The sequence below is a fragment of the Alexandromys fortis genome, unplaced genomic scaffold (genome assembly GCF_014885135.2).
Source record: "Alexandromys fortis isolate MF-2015 unplaced genomic scaffold, M_Fortis_MF-2015_v1.1 scaffold_13, whole genome shotgun sequence".
Classification (NCBI taxonomy): Eukaryota; Metazoa; Chordata; class Mammalia; order Rodentia; family Cricetidae; genus Alexandromys; species Alexandromys fortis.
In genome coordinates, this window is record NW_026067908.1 from 3,515,338 (window position 1) to 3,535,385 (window position 20,048).

At 43.1% G+C, this 20,048-nt stretch overlaps 1 protein-coding gene across 7 annotated transcripts in view; it reads left to right on the forward strand.

Moving 5' to 3' along the window:
• Osbpl9 (oxysterol binding protein like 9) overlaps positions 1-20,048 on the forward strand; it is a 122,551-nt gene that overhangs the window by 22,095 nt on the left and 80,408 nt on the right. For all 7 annotated transcript variants that reach the window (XM_050136247.1, XM_050136250.1, XM_050136251.1 and 4 more), the window contains exon 3: positions 14,841-14,919. In XM_050136247.1, the coding sequence (XP_049992204.1) occupies positions 14,841-14,919 (79 nt within the window). The remainder of the gene's footprint in view (positions 1-14,840; positions 14,920-20,048) is intronic.

A 20,048-nucleotide genomic window follows, 5' to 3' on the forward strand; every position in this document is an offset into this window, starting at 1 on the left:
TGAGTTCAAGGCCAGCCTGGTCTATAGAGTGAGTTCCAGGATAGCCAGGGCTACCCAGAGACACCCTGTCTCGAAAAACGAAAAAAAAAAAAAAAACAAAAACAAAAACCCAGAACAACTTGCGTGGCCTACCATGAGAGGGAACTCACACCCGAGGACCAGGACTCAGTGGCTGGAACCCCAGAGACTTAGGATATCACCAAAAATGACTGGCAGAAGGAGAGAGAGAGAGCAGGGGAGGGAGTTTCTGGAGCTGGATGGCAGTGACAGGTGCACAGAAGGATAAATGTCCTTAATGCTGCAGACCTGATATTTTTGTCACCATACACAAAAACTGTATTTTCCACAATTTTTTTTTTCATTTTTGTTTTTCTTTTTTGAGCCAACATTTCTCTGTTTAGCCCTGACTGTCCTGGAACTTGCTTTGTAGACCAGACTGGGCTCCAACTCACAGAGATCTGCCTGCCTCTGCCTCCAAAGTGCTGGGGTTAAAGACCTGTGCCACCACCACCTCCTGGTTCCACAATTCTACAGGCAGACAACTCACTTGGATTTTCTGCTAAGACTTACAGGACTGAAGTCAAGAAGTTGACTGGGATGAGTCCTTATCTGGAGGCTCTAAGAAAGAACCCTTTTTAGGCTGTTGGTCAGATATAATTGTTTGTAGTTAAACTTCTGAGGACTCTTGGTTGCTGTCACTTGTGGTCCTTAGCTCTGCTTTTGGGGGTTGTGCTCACCTGACATCTCGTCTCTACAGGAGTCAGCAGTTCACATCAGCCCCTGGTGTGAATCCCTCTGACTTCCCATTCTGCTGCCCCTGCAGAAAGCACTGTTTTTAAAAGGCTCATGCAATTCGGTTAGGTCAGAAACTCTTTTTGCTGTTTCATTTAACATAAGCACTGCAGTGACCTCATCATATCCCAGGAGAAGAGATTATTCCAAGAACAAGTGTCATTCTTAGAATCATGACTGCGGCATAGCAGGACAGAGAACCTACAGGAACCTGCTTTTAATTTACTCTGTTTGACCGAAAGAGGGAAGCTATAATCTTGAGTTTGAGTTTTCTTTAATTGGGAATTATAATTCCTTTCTAGTGGGAGTCTGTGAGCATTAGGTACTTGGCACATCAGTGGAGGAGGGTAATAAAATGTATTTATGACAGTGCTGGGATGCAGTTCAGTTGGCAGTGCTTCCTAGCATGCACAAGGCCCTGGGTTCGATCCTCAGTGCTGCATAAAACTAGGCTTGGGTAGTGCATCCCTCCCAGCCCTGAGAGGGTGGAGGTGGGGGGGGGGGGGAACAGAAGTTCTAGGTCATCTTCTGTTACTCAGTGAGTTTAAGGCCTGTCCTACTTTCTGTTGCTGCAATGAAACAACCATAACCAAAAAACAAGTTGGAGAGGAAACGGTTTATTTGGCCTTCACTTCCACACTGTAGTCCATCGCTGAAGGAAGGTAGTACAGAAACCCTAACATGGCAGGAACGTGGAGGCAGGAGCTGACACAGAGGGCCGTGGAGGGGTGCAGTATCAGATGTAGCAATTACTTCAGGAGTCAGATATTGGGGTAGAAACCTGATAGATCCAAAGAGCTACAGGGGAATGATCAGCTGACTCTGCTTCTCCACACTGTGAGATCGAAAGGCCTGCAAATCCTTCTAAATCCCTACCTATTCCTTCTTGTATCTCTCTATCCTAATTTGTGTCAGCCAAAAACTCTATGGTTAATTCTGGTCAGCTGAATGTTGACTCCACCCTTTGATTCAAGGTTTAACTTTTATTGGCAGTCTTGGGAGTGTCAGAGTACAATGAAAATATCCCACAATAGAGGGGTGCTGCTTATTGGCTTGCTTCATATGGCTTGCTCACTCTGCTCTCTTTTCTTTTCTTTTCTTTTTTTTTTTTTGTATTTTTTTGTTTTTTCTTTTTCTTTTTATTTTTTTGAGACAGGGTTTTTCTGTAGCTTTTGTGCCTGTCCTGGAACTAGCTCTTGTAGACCAGGCTGGCCTCAAACTCACAGAGATCCACCTGCCTCTGCCTCCCAAGTGCTGGGATTAAAGGCACGCACTACCACCGCCTGACTTCACCCTGCTTTCTTTCTTTCTTTTTTTTTTTAAATATTTATTTATTATGCATACAATATTCTGTCTGTGTATATGTCTGTAGGCCAGAAGAGGGCACCAGACCTTATTACAGATGGTTGTGAACCGAGATGGCTCAGTGGTTAAGAGCATTGCCTGTTCTTCCAAAGGTCCTGAGTTCAATTCCCGGCACCCTGCTTTCTTATAGGACCCAAGACCACCAGCCCAGGGATGGTACCATCCACAAAGGGCTGGGTCCTCCCCCATTGATCACTAATTGAGATAATGCTCTGCAGGCTGGCTTGCAGCCTAATCTTGTAGAAGCATTTTCTTAATTGAGGTTTCCTCCTCTCAGAGGGCTATAGTTTGTGTCAAGTTTACATAAATCTAGCCAGCACAAGGCTAGACTGGGCTAAATGAGATCCTAGTCCAAAAAGAAGGGGGAAAAAAGACATTGTCCTTTGGCTTCCTGTGTGAGAAACATCTGGGTGTTTGTTTACAATATAGGTTTCCAGGAGCCCCTTCTACACACCTTATTTTAGAATAAGATTCTAGAATCTTTAGTTTTGAGCGGATTGTCTGATTGATCATGTTATGCAGACAAAATCACTGTAGAAAGACTCCGTGATGTATGCAGGATCTCAGGGAGCCCACGTCTTACTGTCTGAGACACTAGCACATCTAGTTCAGATGCCCTGCAAGGTCAGGCTTGGCAATCTTGTTTTCTGGAGCGAGGGTTGAGCTCAGTGCCTGGTAATGCCCTGAAAGAACTCCACTCCTGAGCCACATCTCCAGGCTCTTCTGAGATGAAGTTGACTTCAGCAATTTTCAAGTCCACACATTGATAGTGAATCTGGGACTGAACTTTGGTCTGTTCCCATTCCCAAACTCCCTTTACTCCTCTCTTCCGAAGCTCAGGCTGGCCTTGAATTCCCTCGAGTTGACCCTCCTACCTCTACTTCCCAGGTGTGGGGATTACAGGTGTGGCCCATGATACCTGACTTGGACAATGCTGGGAGATTGAACTCAGGGTCCTGTTGCATTCTAAACAACCGGTCTACAGCTGAACAACTCCCCCTCCTCAATTTCTCCAGGCTAGAGGAAGCAATGCAGACAAGCCACATTGTTACAAAGCAGCAGAAATCAGTGAAGAAAATAGGGAAGTGAGAATCAATCTCTGTCTCTGTCTCTCTCTCTCTGAGACAGAGGCTTGCTTTGTAGATAGGCCTGCTAGACCTGGAACTCACTGTGTAGCCTGGGCTGTCCTCAAGCTCATGGCAGTTCTGCCACAGTCTCCCAAGTGTTGTGGTTACAGGTCTGAACCACCATGCCTGTCAGCAAAAATTTGACTTTTGTTACCAAGTATGTACCACTAGATGGCGCCCTTGACCAGAGGACATGGTAATGGTTGGTGCGTAGGTCTAAGCTACTTCAGCCCCATATTTTATCTGAAAGCAAAAAAACATTTTTAGGAAATAGGTGCAAAATGGGTGAGTAATAGCATTAACGAGACATGTGATGTAGAGAAAAGAGCATGGCATCTGTGGAATGGAGGTTAAAAGTGAATTCTGCTTTTCAGCTAGCTTCATAAATTGAGCCAGGTCTTTAAAAAAAAAAAAAAAAAAAAGAGCTGGCTGGAGAGATGGTTCGGTGGTTAAGAGCACGGGCTGCTCTTCCCAGCACCCACATGGCAGCTGAAAACTGTCTCTAACTCTAGTTGTAGGGGTCCTGACACCCTTACACAGACATACATGCAGACAAAACATCAGTGCACACAAAAGAAAAACAAATTGTTTTTAAAAAACTAACAAAATAAGCATACTATTCACTCAAGAATTGTCAGCCTCAAATTTGTTAATTTATTTGAAAAGTAGTATTGACTGAACCTACTGCTTTAGAGATGCCAGATAAGCAATCCACTACTGAGTGGTGCTCCCAGCTCCCTTTAAACTTTTAGAGACCAGAGTTTACTGATGCCCAAGCTGGCCTTGAACTCATGCTTTTCTGCCTTGGCCTCCCGACTCACTGAGAACATTGGCCTGTGTTGCTAGGCCTGGCTATAATAAGCACAGTTGGTGCAGGTGAACCTTGGATTCTGGTGTTCTGAAGAGGCGTAGGGACCACCAGAGTGAGATGAATTATAAGTCAACTAAGTTTTAATGTTAAGTAAAAGTACTTTGAAGACTGTTGATCTGTATATGACTTGAAGTGACCCAGTACAGTGAAGAGGACCAGCTGAATATCGCTATATGGAATGTTTGCAGCCATAAAATATTTCTCTTTTGAACTATGGGATATTTGCATGCACATAATGATCTATTTGGGGACTGGGACCCAAGTCTAAATGTGTAATTCAGTTATATACCTTATACACATAATCTGCAGGTAATTTTATACAATATTTTTGTGCCTTGGTACGTGAAATCAGGTGTAGAATTTTCTAATTGTATTGCCTGATTTTTGGATTTTGTAGTGCTTTGGATTTCAGATTTTCTTTTTAAACTCAGGATACTCAACTTGTATGACATGTATCTGTCATGTGTAGGGTATAAGTGGATTGATTCCCCGTGGAAGCCATCATCTGTTCTCTTCTCTGAGCTCATCCTGAGAGATCAGTAGCACACCACTACTGATATAAGGTTATTAATACCTTCAGCACTGATGGATACTAATGCTTTATTTTAGCCCTGTGGTACTTTCCCCGATCTCTGGTATTGGACTGCATCTAACAATAAGAGACATCCTAGAACAGATGTGGGGAGGTAATTTAGATTAATGTATAAATTTAAAAATGTCCTCCTCTAGCCTGAAAACCTGTGTCCTACAAGAAATGTTATAATTATCTTGTCATTTCATGATGAAAAATTACTCAGTTAATTTAGGGCTCACTTGTTAATGCAGTAGCCTTTGCCCGCTCTGTCTGTTCCCTATGAATTTGACATGGAAAATGTTCTGAAATTCCTTACCCATGTGCCTCTACTTCCTAAGTGCTGGGATGATGGGCATTTGCATCATCCAATAAACATATATATGGTATCACTATATAGCCCTGGTTGCCCAGCTAGCCTAGAACTCAGAGCCCTGCCTGCCTCTACCTCCTGAGTACTGGGATAAAGTTGTGTGCTATCAGACCTGGCCAAAATGAGCCTTCCTAAACCTCGTAAAGAATGTTTGCCAGAAGGCTGTTATGTACTTAATAATGAAGCAGTTTATAAATTCTTTCTTTCATTTTTGTATATTTATGTGACGTGCATGCATGTTCACATGTATATTGCATGTATGTGTGGGTACGTGTACATCTGTGTGTAGAAGCCTGAGGCTGACATTTCGTCTTCCTCAATTGTTCTCCACCTTATTTATTAAGGCAGGGTTGTTCAAGTGAACTCTGAGCTTCCCATGTTAGCCAGTTTGCTTGAGGTCCCCGTCTTTGCCTTCAAATGCTGGGTTTGGCAACAGAACAGCATTCATGTGGGTTCAGGGGACCCAAACCAAAGCTTCAGGGTCTTGACAAAAGCTTTCTCAGTGAGTACTTGAACTACCAGGCTATCTCCTAGCCTCACAGTCTTCATAAAGTCAGCAGCAAGACAGGGTCCTTGTTTGGTGCTGCTTCACTGTTACACCCTGCAGGTCCCAGAATGCTAAGCAAAGAACAAGCAAGAGAGAAACCATGTGGCACCCTGAGAATAAAGAAAAAGAAGAAAAGATGAGAGTGGGAGAACAAGTTACTCATGTTTGTAGATAGGAGTGTGTGCATGAAGTCCTCGAGAACCTACAGACGCACTGGTGGGATGGTTCAGTGGGTAAAGATCTGCCACAGCAGATGACCTGAGCTCTATTGCAGGAGCCCACACAGTAGAACCAACTCCCACAACTTGTCCTCCAACCTCCACGTGTGTGCCATGACACATAAATTACAAATAATTTATTTGTGTAAATTGAGCAAAAATTTTGGATGTGGAGGGACTGGAGAGATGGATCAGTGGTTAAGAGTGTATTCTGTTTTTTCAGTTCCTAGTACTCAATTCAGGTAGCCATATCTGGCATCTGTGGGCACTTTTACATATACAGTGTATATGCACAGAGATACACACACATACTTGGAAATAAAAAGAACTCTTAAAAATATATGGGGCTGGATGTGGTGGCACATGCCTTTAAACCAGCACACAGAAGACAGAGGCAAATGGATGTCTGAATTTGAGGCTAGCCTGGTCTACTAAGGGAGTTCCAGATCAGCCAGAGACACACAGTAAGATTCAGTCTGAAAAACAACAACGGAACAATGGCAAATTGGATATGAGATTAATGTGCAAAAACTATTAATACTCCTCAATAATTTCCATAATCAATTAGGAGAAGAATTAAAGACCTGTGTTTGCAATATTAGATAGAACTCTCCTAGAAATATGTTTTATAAGACAGATGCATTCTTTTATAAGCCATTGTTGAAAAACTATAGGGAGACCTGAATAACTTTAAATTATTACCACAACCAAAGATAAAAAGGTAACCTATAGACAAGAGAGAAAATATAAGGCATATGTTTGACAAAGGATTAATATCCAAAATAGTATGAAGAACTATAAATTAAGAACAACCAAAAAAAAAAAAAACCCAAAGAATGCATGAAATCAGTAAGAAAACAAAAAGTATACTTAAAAATGGAATGTACATTCAACTCATATAAAAGGAAACAGGAATGTAAAAGAGGTATATTCTCAGCATGGAAAGCATATATGGATTCTCAGTGTGGAAGGTGTGTGTGTGTGTGTGAGTGATCAGCTTCAGTAAACAAGTGATGAGTGTAAAAAAAAGTTGTGCAGGGCAGTGGTGGCGGACATCTTTAATCCCAGCACTGGGAGGCAGAGGTAGGTGGTTCTCAGTGACTTAGAGGCCAGCCTGATCTACAGGGTGAGTTCCAGGACAGCCAGGGCAGAGAAACCCTGTCTTCAAAAGTCAGCGCCCCCCCCCCCCCCCCGCCCCGAAAGTTGCTTGTTGAGTCACTGAATGGATGAATGAAGCTGCAGCAGGCCCTCCTTTCAGCACCTTTGTGAGCAGGTTGAACGCAAGTGTTTCTGCTCCTCTTTATACATTGACTTCTTTCTTTTCTCTTTCATATTCTTTCAGGGTGCAGACACATTATTTATTTACTTACTTACTTTTATTTTTAAAAGCAGCTTTTATTCTGAGAGCAAAACAAACATATTGTTGGTGGCCATGAATGTCCCCCACAGGCTCATTTGTTGAAGCACCTTATTTGTTTCCAGTTCCTGGCTGTTAGTGCTCCTGGCCCGGAATAGGTGTTCAGTAAGTTTGCTGAAGTAATAGTAAATGTTGCTTTGTATCAGGACTTGCTAGAATGACTTCTATATTTTAGCTGTTGTCTTTGAACAGACACTTTACTTCTCTGAGCCTATCTTCTGTTCTCTAAAGATGAGGTACCAGTTGTTCCCCCTGAATCTCAGCGAGCATGTGTAAAGCTCCATATGAATGTAAAGTTCCACTGGCATTTCAGCAGCGAGGGACAGTGTGTGTTTAGTGCATGAGGGAGTCGCTTGCATCAGCCATGCTCCGTTAGGGGGTGTGTGAGCCGTTTACACTCTGAAGTAGTCATTCTTTTATTACTTTTGGAATCACCAACCCACTTTATCTTTTATGCAAAAAAACCCCTGCAGAATGGCCAGAATCTTATTTTGTATTGCAAATCATGAAGGCAAAACTGTTTCCATCATAGGTATTTGAACCATTATTCATGTTTAAAGTATTTCTTTGTGTATAGAAAAAAGAGAAAGAAAATAAGAGATCCATCCTCTTTGTCTTAGGGTTTCTATTGTTGTGAAGAGACACCAGGGCAGCAGCACTCTTACAAAGGAGACAGTTAACTGGGGCTGTCTTATAATGTTCAGAGGGTCAGTCCATTGTCACTGTGGTGGGACATGGCAGTGTTCAGCAGCCATAGTGCTGGAGAAGGAGCTAAGAGTTCTGCATCTTGCTGCATCTGCAGAAGCAACCATGTGCCACTGTAAGCATAGCTTGAGCATAGGAGACCTCAGAGCCTACCTCCTTAGTGACACACTTCCTCCAACAAGGCCACACCTCGTAATGGTGCCACTCTCTATGGGCCAAGCATTCAGTGAGTCTACAGGAGACATTCCTATTCAAACCACATTACCCAGCCTCCTCCCCCAGGCTTGTAACTGTCATGTAATGCAGAAACTCATCCAGCCCAACTTCAAAAGTTACCATACCACTATAACACTATAATACTATAACAGTCTCAACCCTGTTCATAAGTCCAAAGTTCAAAGTCTCTTCTGAGATTCATGTAATCTCTTAACTGTGATCCCCTGTAAAATCAAAATAAAAAAGCAGATCACATACTTCCAACATATAATGGCACAGGATATATATTACTATTCTAAAACGTAGGAAAGGGAACATAATGAGGAAATACTGGACCAATGCAAGACCAAAAACCGCCCATGTCTGATGTCAAATCATTCTTCAAGTCTCTATTAGTTTAGGTTGGTTAATTTCTTTTTACAAATTGGAAGCTTAGCTGGGTGGAGTCTTACTCTGAAGTCACCACTTCTTTTATTCCATTTCTTAATCTGTTTATCTCCTTGAACATAGGATTTAACTATTCCACCTCCTAATGCCTCCTTTCTCCTCAAATCATACATTTTGTATTTTTCCTTGCACAGCTGGAGAAGGAGCTGATAGTTCTACATCTTGGTCCTCAGGCAGCAGGAGACTGTGTGCCACAGTAGGCATAGCTTGAGCACATAAGACCTCAAAGCCCACAGTGGCACGTTTCCTCTAACAAGACCACATCTATTCCAACAAGACCACATCTTCTAATAGTACCACTCTCTATGGGCAAAGCATTCAAACACACAAGTTATTGGGGGCCATTCCTTTCAAACCATCACACACTTGGAGAAGATGCTGAAGCTATAGTTTCTGTCTGCAACCTAAAGCAGTATGCATCAAGTACTGATGGAGCATGAAAAGCTGATCATTCGAAAACCTCGGGGAAAAGTCACAAGAGACCATGGAATGAGCCTTAAAAACATCACAAAATGTTGGCATTTGGTAGGTTAGCACAACAGTTTTCTTGATGATAGAACACCATTCCATATGTGAGTTACCAAGAGGAGTTTTGTTCCAGATAACCACAAAAAGCAGAGCAGATCCAGGTAGGGGAAAGGATGTGGCAAATAGGGGGAACAATTGGAGATACATGGCTATGAGAAAGAACTTGCAGCAACTGGTAAACCTTGAGCAGAAGTTGGTAAGAGCTAAGTCTAGAGAGGGAGGTTAGAGTCTTGGAACTAAGATGTAGTGGAGTGTGACCATCTCTGGAACTTGGACAGTCTTGACGATGAAAGGGGAAGTTGATTATTTTGCTAAGGCAACAGGAATAATCCAGGATTGTTCCGGGTAAACCAGGCCATAAAGTTAACTTATGTAAGTTGAAGAAGAGCCAGTGGCTAGGTATCTTCAAGGAGTGGAAAGATGAAGTGAATCACAGGCAGGAGGCTTGAGTGACTGGAAGGGATTTAGAGGAACGGTCTAATTGCTGGAGTGGGTACAGATGCAGAGCATCCTTACTGTTGTCAGAGAAGAGACTTGCATATGTGTAGATGCAACTGGGAGGGTGAGGAGCAGAGAAAAGGTGATGGGGAATGGAGAGGGTGGAGGAGTAATGATTAACAAAAGATGGTTGGAACCCTTTACCCAGAAACCATAAGTATTATTGAATTGAAACTGTTAAACTGTCGATCGGTAGCCTTCCCAGTCAGTGTGCTGCTGTGTGCACTCTCTCGTGCACGAAACTTGTTCAGTGGACTCTAACATTTCTAGAGGGTCAAGAATACCACTCTTGGTTCTGCCACTTGATTTCACAGCCTCTTACAAAGACCTCAGAAGACAGGTTCCATGTTCTGACCTAAGACTCTGGTGACAGTGTTGGTTCAGAACGTAAAAAGGCCAAGGAAAGTGAGAGGACTTACTTTCCCTAATATTGAAATACAAAGACTTCTAGACGACGGTGTAGGGAAATATTTCCTTGACCTTAGGAATGAGAAAGACTTCTTGAAGGATCCCAGAAAGTGTAACTATGAAATATAAACTCAGTACATTGTAGGGAAAGAATTAAAGTTAAGAACTATTCCTTAGAAGAAAGGAGATGCAAAAGTCAGACTACAGATTCTATAGACAATAGAAAGAAAACTATAAATAGAACATGGTCTGCTTCTTGCTCATTGATAACACTGAACCATCACACAAAGGATATTCAAATAACAATAGACATGAAAAGATATTTCATCAGTTACCAAGGAAAAGGAAATTAAAACCACTGCCAGATGTCAGTGGTCACTGCTGAGTCATTTAAAATGTGCTTATGACCCTGGTGTAGTGGTGGCTGCGTATGCCTCTGAAGGCAGAGGCAGGTAGATTGAGTTGGAGGCTAGCCTGGTCTACAGAACAAGTTCCATCCAGGACAGGCTCCAAAGCTACATAGAAACCCTGTCTCAAAAAAACAACAAAAAAGTGCTCATGAAGTGGGAATATAATCAGCACAACTACTCTTGGAACCCTTGGCCATCTGCAGACCAACATGTGTATACCCCTGATCTAGTAAATCCACCTCCAGGCACTATGCGTAAGAAAAGAGCCACAGTGTCCATAATAGCATTGTCCTAGTGTAAATCTGGAGCTGTGTAAATGTCTGTTCACAGTGCAATTGATAAGTTGTGAAGAGCCATGCAGAAGCACAACTATACAAACAAAAACCGTCAACAACTGTACTACCTGCAACATAAGTGAATTTCAAACATTTTGTGTGAGAGCAGATTAAAAGATACAGAGTCCATTTGTATAAAACTCAAAATGGATAGGACTTCATAATATTCAAGAACAGTGTTTACCTCACTGCATGTAAGGGCGATTTGCTTGCAACATCTGTCATCCACATTGTCTGGCTACAACATTTGTCACCCCAGAGAAGCTCCAGTCACTTGGCCAGTCTGCTCCCTCCTCCCTCACAGCACTCTGCATCCCTCCCAAAGGCAAGCCCTCCGTGATCTTGTCTGTAGAGGAGGACTGTCCTTTGGTCGGGGTGCAAGAGTAACTGCACTCCCCTGCTACAACCTCCAAATAAATTCTCAACACTAGCGCTTGCCTTTGGGGGAGAGGGCTGTGTAAGAGATTAGGAAAAGTTACACAGGGGAGTTGACCTTGTACACAGCCTTTGTGTATGTTACATTTCAAAATAATGTTTTTCAAAGTGAGTGTGTGTGAAGTGCAGATGTCCAATTGGCAATAGCTTTTCGCTGTGATTTTCTTCTCAGTGGCCAGACTTCAGTGTCCTCCTCTTTGTGGTCTGTAGTGCCTGTGATTTGCATGGTGACTAAAATGGTCTGTGTTTGTACCCTCCACACCCACTAGCTTTCTGGACCTACTGAGCTTTTGAAATTCCAGTCTGTTTTTTCTGGTCTGGAGACCAAACCCAGGGCCTTATTGGTGCTAAGCTTTGCCTTCCCGAAGAGCTGAACTTGACTTCACTCATCTCTAAATTTTGCTGAATTTTAAATAAGTTCAATTTAAATGGTCACACAGGACTGTTGGCTACAGCATTGAACAGTGTATATCTAGGGCATTCTCAAGGGAAGTTAAGATTGTTTTTGAACAGATCATATGGAGAGGCCAGAGTGTCAGGTGCAGCATCCTTCTGTTCTGAAGGACACTCATCCTGATTGCAGCAGGAGACTCCAGTTCTAGTTACAGGTTCTGAAGCCTTCCGGAAGTGCCATGGATCCAAAGGAGTGCCCTTTCCCATTTTAGATTAGCAAAGGTTCTTTTGGGGAGAGCTCTCTCGAGTTCAGTTTAGGGACAAAGGTCACTAAGGGGGAACAGGTGACAGCGGCTGTGTGCGCTGCTGAGTTCTGTCTAAAGAGAACTTACTGGGATGCAGCGAGAGGAAGGAGGCATGGATGCAGGGATGGAGGAAAGGTTAAGAGCTGGGCAGTTTTCACAGAGCAGGAGGGCGCTAGAGGGATTTGGGTGGGTTTTGTTTAGAAAATGATGGGGAACTGGACTGGAAAAATGGTTCGAGGAAGAGAGACTGCGTGCTGGTTTTTTGGTGCATGGAAGAAATGTTGAGACTGAGCACACACAGGGTTCTCTCTGCCGGGGCAGGAGGTGGCAGGGTGGTGACAGTAGAAGAGGTTAGCTGAGCCAAACTTGAACAGTCTCGAAGAGCGTTAAGAAGTAATGTTGACTTGATTAGTTTATGGAAAGCCAAGGAATATTTTAAAAAGATGTGTCTCCTAAAGTTTGCACTTTAGAAACTGCTTCTCTGGCAATAGCAAAGACTGGCCTAGTTGGTGTCCAGACTGAAGACAGACTGCATCAGTGAGCGAGAAATCGGTGAAAACTGCCATTGTATCAGCAGCTATGGAGATGGTGAACTTAGGATATGCAGTGTAGAGTGCCTTGCCTAGCAGGTGCGAAGCCCTAGTTTCAGTCCCCAGCACTGAAGGAGAACAAAAGCAAAGGTAAAAGTTCCAAATGAGCATAGACAGTTACAGGATGAGGGCCTTTGTGAGCCCTCCTGAGGCCTGTCTTTAGTGATTAGATGATGGACAAACTTAGGTTGAGAAACCCAAAAGAAAGAACAAACAGGCATTTGGAAGTGGGTATTGCAGTTTGGTTGAGTTATAATTTACACAGTGAGCCTGGGGATGTAGCTTAATTGGTAGAGTGCTTGTCGAGCTGTGGACTGGATCCCAAACACCAAATCAGCTGGGAATGATGATACATTCCATTAACCCAGTACTCAAGAGGATGGGCAGGAAGATCGGGAGTTCAGTCTCATCCTTGGCTACATAGAGTTAGATGCCAGCTTGGGCTATATGAGACCCGGTATTAAAGAAGGAAAATTCACATTCTGTATAGTATATTGACTTAAAGTATATGGTTAATGTTTTGGGTATATTCTTAGGCTTGTTCAACTACCACAATGGTATGGTCAATTTTAGAATGTTTTCATCACTCCATGAAGAAATATACTGCCATCCAGGTGTAGTGGTGTATACCTGTAATTCCAGTGGAAAACTGAGACAAGAATTTCTTGAGCCCAGGAGTTGAAACCTTCTGGGCAGGATAGCAACACCTCAGTCTCCAAAACAACCCTTCCCCCACTCCTGCTTACTAGCATTCAGTCCCTATTCGCCGTACCCTCAGGGAACTACTGAAGTACTTTCCATCTCTGTGTGTTTGTCCATTGTGCCTATTTCCTTAGTGACAAGTGTCTTTGATACTGTTTCCAAGGTTTGTCCAGGTAGAGCTCACTAATGGGTTTTATCTGCTCTTCTGGAGCAGAAAAGTCTTAAAAGCAAGGACCATTGTTTCATGTGCTCCATCTAGCACACACTCCTCTGCTGGGTTATTCAGTGCTGCTGTGTTTGATTTATTAGAAATTCACGAGGTTAGCCTAGTGAAGTTAACCAGAACGAACTGCTCTAGTGCGTGGTGGTGGTGACCGTGTTCATCGTGCTGGACTAAGAGGTGCCATGCCAATGGCATCCGGTCTTGGGCCTGCTGTGAGCTTCTGTTGGATCTGGACTAAGTCTGCAGACATTTCCATATTTGACAAAATTTCTTACCTACTCTGAAATAAGTAAGCTAAGTAAGGTGTGTAGAACTTAGATGAAGGTGAGGTTTAGCTATATAGTATCTGGGAAGAAATGAATAAGTATTTGGCTGTACTAATATTTTTGAGATAATAGTCACCCTACTTTTTTCATGTGATGAGGTTGTTATTGTTTTTTTCCCCCTCCATTCTTTTGAGCCTTCATTTCAAGGTATCTAAGAATGGACTGTGTGAGAGTTATGTGGTGTGATGTGTTCTCTGGCCCCTCTGGGATATACAAGGTATTGAGTCCTTGAGACCATTGCCCAGTAGACTTTGATTTTGTATAGCTCCCCCTCCCCCTTTAATTCCGGTTGTCTGATTAGGATGCATATAGTTCTATATAAAAAAAAAATGTTAAAAGTTCCTGAAACAGCCAGCCAGTGTAGCTCCCTGCCCTCTCACTGCCTTCTGAAAGTCGTGTTTTCCGTTAGAAAGCATACACTTGAGTGCCATTTGTCAGAATAAGTGAAATTGTCCTGGTTCCCAGAAGCTCACAGCAGTTTAGTGGGAGGAGGCAGACACAGGAGCCTACAGTAACTCAGTGTGAAAGCTGCAGCGCCACTAAAGCACCGTGGCTGTGGGAGCATCTGGCCACTGGGCAGTGTTTTGGAGCAAATGTCAGCTGGTGTTTCTGCACTAACAAGCGCAATACAGCAGCAGCCTGGTGAAGAGCACCTGCCGTCTTTGCACGGCACAACAACCTGGGGCGGTGTAGGTTTCTGACTCCCATTTTAGAGAGCAGTTTAAAGCTCAGAAGGGCGCAGTGGCTCGCTGTTAAACAGATTCCAGATTCAGAGTCTGTGCTTGTCCTCTCTCACTGCATCCATGTCCCTTCTGCAAGGCATGGAAAGTCCATGCAGGGTACTACTAAGGTATCCCGCCAGCCCTTCTCCGTTCCGTTACTTCTTCCTCCTTAAGCAAAACAAGGTTCTCGGATTTCTCTGCTCGTCTAGCCTGCTTCCAGTGTCCTCGTTGCTTCGGGTATTCCAGGGCTGTAGCAGGAGTGAATATTGCTGATGTCATTGTTTGCCTTATTGGGATTTTGCTCTTTGTTTCACAGGGAGCTGTGATTGGTATAGACGATGAGGACGACAGCACCTTCACAATAACTGTTGATCAGAAAACCTTCCACTTCCAGGGTGAGCTGAAAGGGGAGATTCTTTCTCTTTATGGTCCCGCCTGCTTCCTCTCTTCTCTCGTGGGTTGTTTGCTGAATGCCTTGAATGCTTTTGCAACTGATCCTGCATGAGCGAGTGCACAGGAACCTTCTGGATGAAGTGGTGCTGCAGGTTAGGCAGGGATTTGTATCTGCAGTGGATGCACATTAATTTGAAGCGACTGTGGATCTGGCTGCAATTGGAGATTAAAAATTTAAAGGATAAAAATCAGTGAGAAGCAAGAGTAATGGGCTGCTGCTGCTGCTGGCTTGTGCTTACAGAAGGTTGCTGATCTTCTTTCTCGAGGAGTGTGCTTCTGCTTCTGCATGAAGAGTCTAAAGACTGAATGTGAAGGCTGCAGTGTTTGTCCTTGTGAAGCTCAAAATGTAAATTCAATTGAAGCTAGAGGCAGCCTTTGCCTGAAAGGTTTTACTCTGCTTCAAGAACTCCACGTTTGCATATTTCCATCTGCATTTCTGTGTCTTGTCTGCCAGCCATCATTCCTCTGCTATTATCCTTTCTGTAGTTAATAACTCCAATGCCATCTGCCACTGCTATGTTTCGGCATTGCATGCTATGGCTCACCGGTAGAAAGGGTAAGGTACTGTGTGATCATTCCCATTTCATCTTGCTTTGGAAGCTGATCTTAGCGATCTGGTCCTATGACCCTGTTGTCTGTTAGGAGTGCCTGTTAATTTGGTGCTTTTTTTTTTTATTGTTTTGCCTATCCAGAACAATCTCTGTTTTAGGTTTAAAGCAACCCAGGAAACTTAGAAATGAGACTGTTTGGAGATGTTAGCACTTTGTCTGAACCTGTAGGTGATTATCACTGTTACGGTTGCCAGGTACATCAAGGCAAATGAATACTAAGTACAGTTACAGCTTAGAAATGTTTGGTAATGAGGTCTGCTGGTGACCATAAGTGCTAGGCAAAGGTGTTTAGGCCACTGCTGTCCCACACTAGGACAGCATGCTGTAGTTTCCTTCATTGTCTTGTTTAAGAAATTGACTCATAGAAGTGGAAAATGCTGCCTATGCATAGTAAAGAGAGGCCAGTGTGCACCAGTGACATTTCTAATATGTCGTCATGCTTATCCTTAAAATACTAACTGTGCTTTAGAATATTATTTGTTTAGAACTGCTTAAATAATAGTGCTCCCCTGGAAATTTCCACTCCGTTTAATTTCATGAAACCTTTTCATCACCAAGCAGCCCTGATTCTCAGGTTACATATGCAATGCTGTTTATAAGCCAAAGCAGGTAACTGTGCCTCTTTACTCTAATGGAGTTGAATACTTCACTGCAGTTTTAGGAGCTGCTGGCTGCAGGGGCTGCAGCACAGATTCTGCAGCTCCTGAGGAGGCCCCTCCAGGCCAGAGCACCTTTGTTTGCCTGGTGGAAAGAGCCTTGGATCTCTGAGCAAAGGTGCCTCTGCCTTACATTTAATTATTTATGTTAAACTGATCTCCTTAGCATTTTTGTATTTATGTGGCTTGCTGATAAAACAAGACATTGTTTAAATGATAAAGATAAATAAGAATTTAAAAAATGAACCCTGAGTTTCCAGCCTGCCAGGTTGTTTGTTTTCTACTGTAGCATTTATGGAGTGTTAAGCAGCGTGAGCTTGTGAAAAGAAGACTGTGCATTGGTTTAGGTGATTAGGAAAATTACTTCACACTTAGTGAAGATCTACAGATTTGATAGAAAACAGCTCAGTGTCTGATAGAGCTTAAATTTTATGGTATTCTTCTTGACCTTAAATTGCTGATGAGAACTGAAAGCAAATTCAGGTTGATACATTATCATAACATGTTGAGTGTTGTCTTTTTCCTGTGTCAAGCTAGAACTCTGGGTCTACAGAGTGAGTTTCAGGCTGCCTGGGTTACAGAGTGAGACCCTGTTGCCAAAAAAGAAATAAAAAAGAATCTTATTGTCATGAAAGATTGTTAGGACATTTTGATCAGAGAGTGACATGATGAGATTCATAATTTACAGGGTTGCTCCAGCCACTGTGTTGAGAATAAGGTGCAGAGGAGCACAGACCCAGGACGCCATTTAGGAGGCTGTTGTAGACAAGAAGAGAAAAAGTGATGGTTTCTGTACTGTACCAGTGGGGGTAGGGAGGTCAAATTGTGTGTGTGCTTAATCAACTTTAGTGGAGTATAATTAACATGTAATAAATTTATGCATGAGGGGCTGATGAGATGATGGCTCAGTGCAGCTCTTGCTGCAAAAGCTTGATGACTTTGATCCCTGGGGCCCAGTTAAAGGTGGGAAGAGAGGACCAACTCCATAAAACTGTTCTCTGGTCTCCTCACACATGCTGTGGCATGCCTGAACTCCCTCCATCGTATGTGCATTCAGATTCATATGTACGCTGAAACATACAATAACGACAACAGCAAATGACAACTTTTAAAAAGACCTTCAGATAAAAACATTTTAAAATCTATGTCTCAGGTCGGGCAGTGATGGCGTACGCCTATAATTCCAGTACTCGGGAGGTAGAGGCAGGGGGATCTCTGAGTTTGAGTCCAGCCTGGTGTAGCGAATTCCAGGACAGGCTCCAAAAAGCTACAGAGAAACCCTGTCTTGAAAAACCAAAATAATAATAATAACAATAATAAATAAAAAATATGTCTCATATAATTCAGTAGGCTTTGGTCAGCTTATTTGTAGATAGCTGCCTCCACGATATGGAACATTTTTATCACTCCAAGAGATTTCTTACCTTTCAAAGCTCCCCCCCCCCCCAGCCCTGGGCCAGGCAACCACTGATCTGCTTTCTGTCAGTAGAGGTTGCATACCCGTTGGGGAGCTTCACAGAAATGTGATAGTGTCATGTGGATTTCTTTTGCCTTACTTTATTAGCTCAGAACAGTGTTTTCAAGTTGTTGTATAACTTAGTTACTTTTATGTTGCTAAGTTCTAGTTCATGTTTTATTTTATTTTTCAAAACAGGGTTTCTCTGTATAACAGCCCTGGTGGTCCTAGAACTTGTTCTGTAGATCAGGCTGGCCTCAGACTTGCAGAGATTGGCCTGCCTCTGCCTCTTAGTGTTGGGATTAAAGGTGTGCACCACCACTGACTGGACAATGATATTTTATTTATTTTGAAGGTTGAGTTGTAGATGATGGAAAGACAGGTTCAGGTTGACACTGAGAGTTTTGATTGAGGTAAAAAGAACAGAGTTGCCAAATGAAGAGGATGATTCCAAGAAGAACTAGTTTGGAAGAAAGGAGAATTTGTTGAAGATGTTGAATGTGTAGTTTGGATATGGAATTCAGGGGAAATTTTCTGGTTAGAAAAATAAATCTGGGTACTCATTGGCACAGACAGTGTTTATGGCTGTGGGAATTTGGGAATAGGAGTAGAAAGAAAAAAGTCTGAGCACCAAGGTGTAGGCACTTGAAGATATACTTTAGAGACCCCAAGATGAGGGAGAATCAGCTGGAGAGCGGTGACAAAGGAACAAAAGCAAGTGAAGCCTGGAGAAGGCGCTTTCTTGGAGGGAGAGAGGTCAGCAACTGTGCCAGACGCTGCTGATGAACAAGGGAAGTGGGCAGTAGGGAGTGATGTCATAATGGAGTTCATCAGGAGGGGTTCTTGAAAACCTTGAGGAGAGCCACCATAAACCAGGACAGAGTGCTTTCAGATTCGGCTGAGCTGATAGCAGGAACAGAAGGGATTTTGAGCCATGAGAGTCTTGGGGAGATTTTAATTAAGGAAAAAAGGAACAGTAATAGTGTTTCTGTGTTGACAACAGTGATTTCCATGGAGAGGAAGAGCTGATGATGCCAGAGAGAAAAGGGCCGGGGTGCAGGAGTGGGGAGGTGTTGGCTCAGTGTTCTGGACAAGGCAAGCGTTTATGGGACCCACAGTGGAATAGCTGTGGCTGGTGATGGGGTCCTGAACAGATCACAGCAGTGGTCATGGGGAAAGTGGAGAGGAACAGATTTGACATTTGTAGTGGGTAAACAGGAGCTAGTGACTGGCTAGAAATGAGGGAGGAGAACTTAGTAGTAATGTTCTTGGCTTGGTTTTTCAATTGAACTTTGTCACATCTGAAACAGTCTTGAGGAATTTAGTTTGGAGACACAGAGATGATGGGAACTGAGTCTGAGCTCACATGCAAATGAAGATAGCTATTAGCATATTGCTGTTAAGTAGAACTAGAGGTTGAAAGTTTAAACGACCAATTTGGATTAAAGTTAAACAAAGACTAACAATTTGGGGTCTGCATGTCTGATGACCAGAGTTCAATTCCTGGAACCTACATGATGGGAGAAGAGAACAGACTGCCCAAAATTGCCTTCTGACTTCTGCATGTGTGCAGTGGCACACATAGACACATACACACACACACACACACACACCATACACATACAATAAAATGTAGCAATAATAATCCAGACTAGCAATGTAGAGGGGAAGCTGCTGTACCTGGTCCAGACAGTTAAGATGTTTGGTAAGGCTTGCCGAACGTTGACAGGTTCTCTACTTCTTTTCAAGAGAGGTCAGTTTTTCTTAATGGGAAATGAGTGTGTAATAGTTCCAGATTTTTAAATGTTTTAAAAAATGTCAAACTGCACCTTTGTGAGCTAAATAAAGCCTTTGGATTTTAAATCTATAGTTAAGAAATTGGCAGAAATATCTATTGTCTATCTAGGAGATCACAGCAAGCAAAGAGGATGGAATGCCAGTAGACTGGGAAGAGCAATAAAAGAAGTTAGAATGGAGGCATGTGCATGCACATGTGTATGTGTACGTGTACGTGTGTGTGTGTGTGTGTGTGTGCATGCTTGGGCATGTGCAAATGCCTGTGCTTACGTGTGGAAGCCAGGTCTACATCAGGTGTCTTCCTCTATCATTCTCTGTCTTATTTTTTGAGCCAAGGTCTCTCACTTGCTGCTTACCAATGGGCTAATCTGGTGGCCAGGTCAGCAAGCCCTGGGGAACTGCCTATTTCAGCTTCTAGAGTGCTGGGTTCTGGGAACACATGACGTTTCAGGTGAGGGTTGTGGATCTGAACTCAGGTCTTTGTGCTTGTGTGGCAGGTGCTTACCTCATTGAGGCATCTTCCCAGCCCAGAACCTAATCATCTGAAAGTA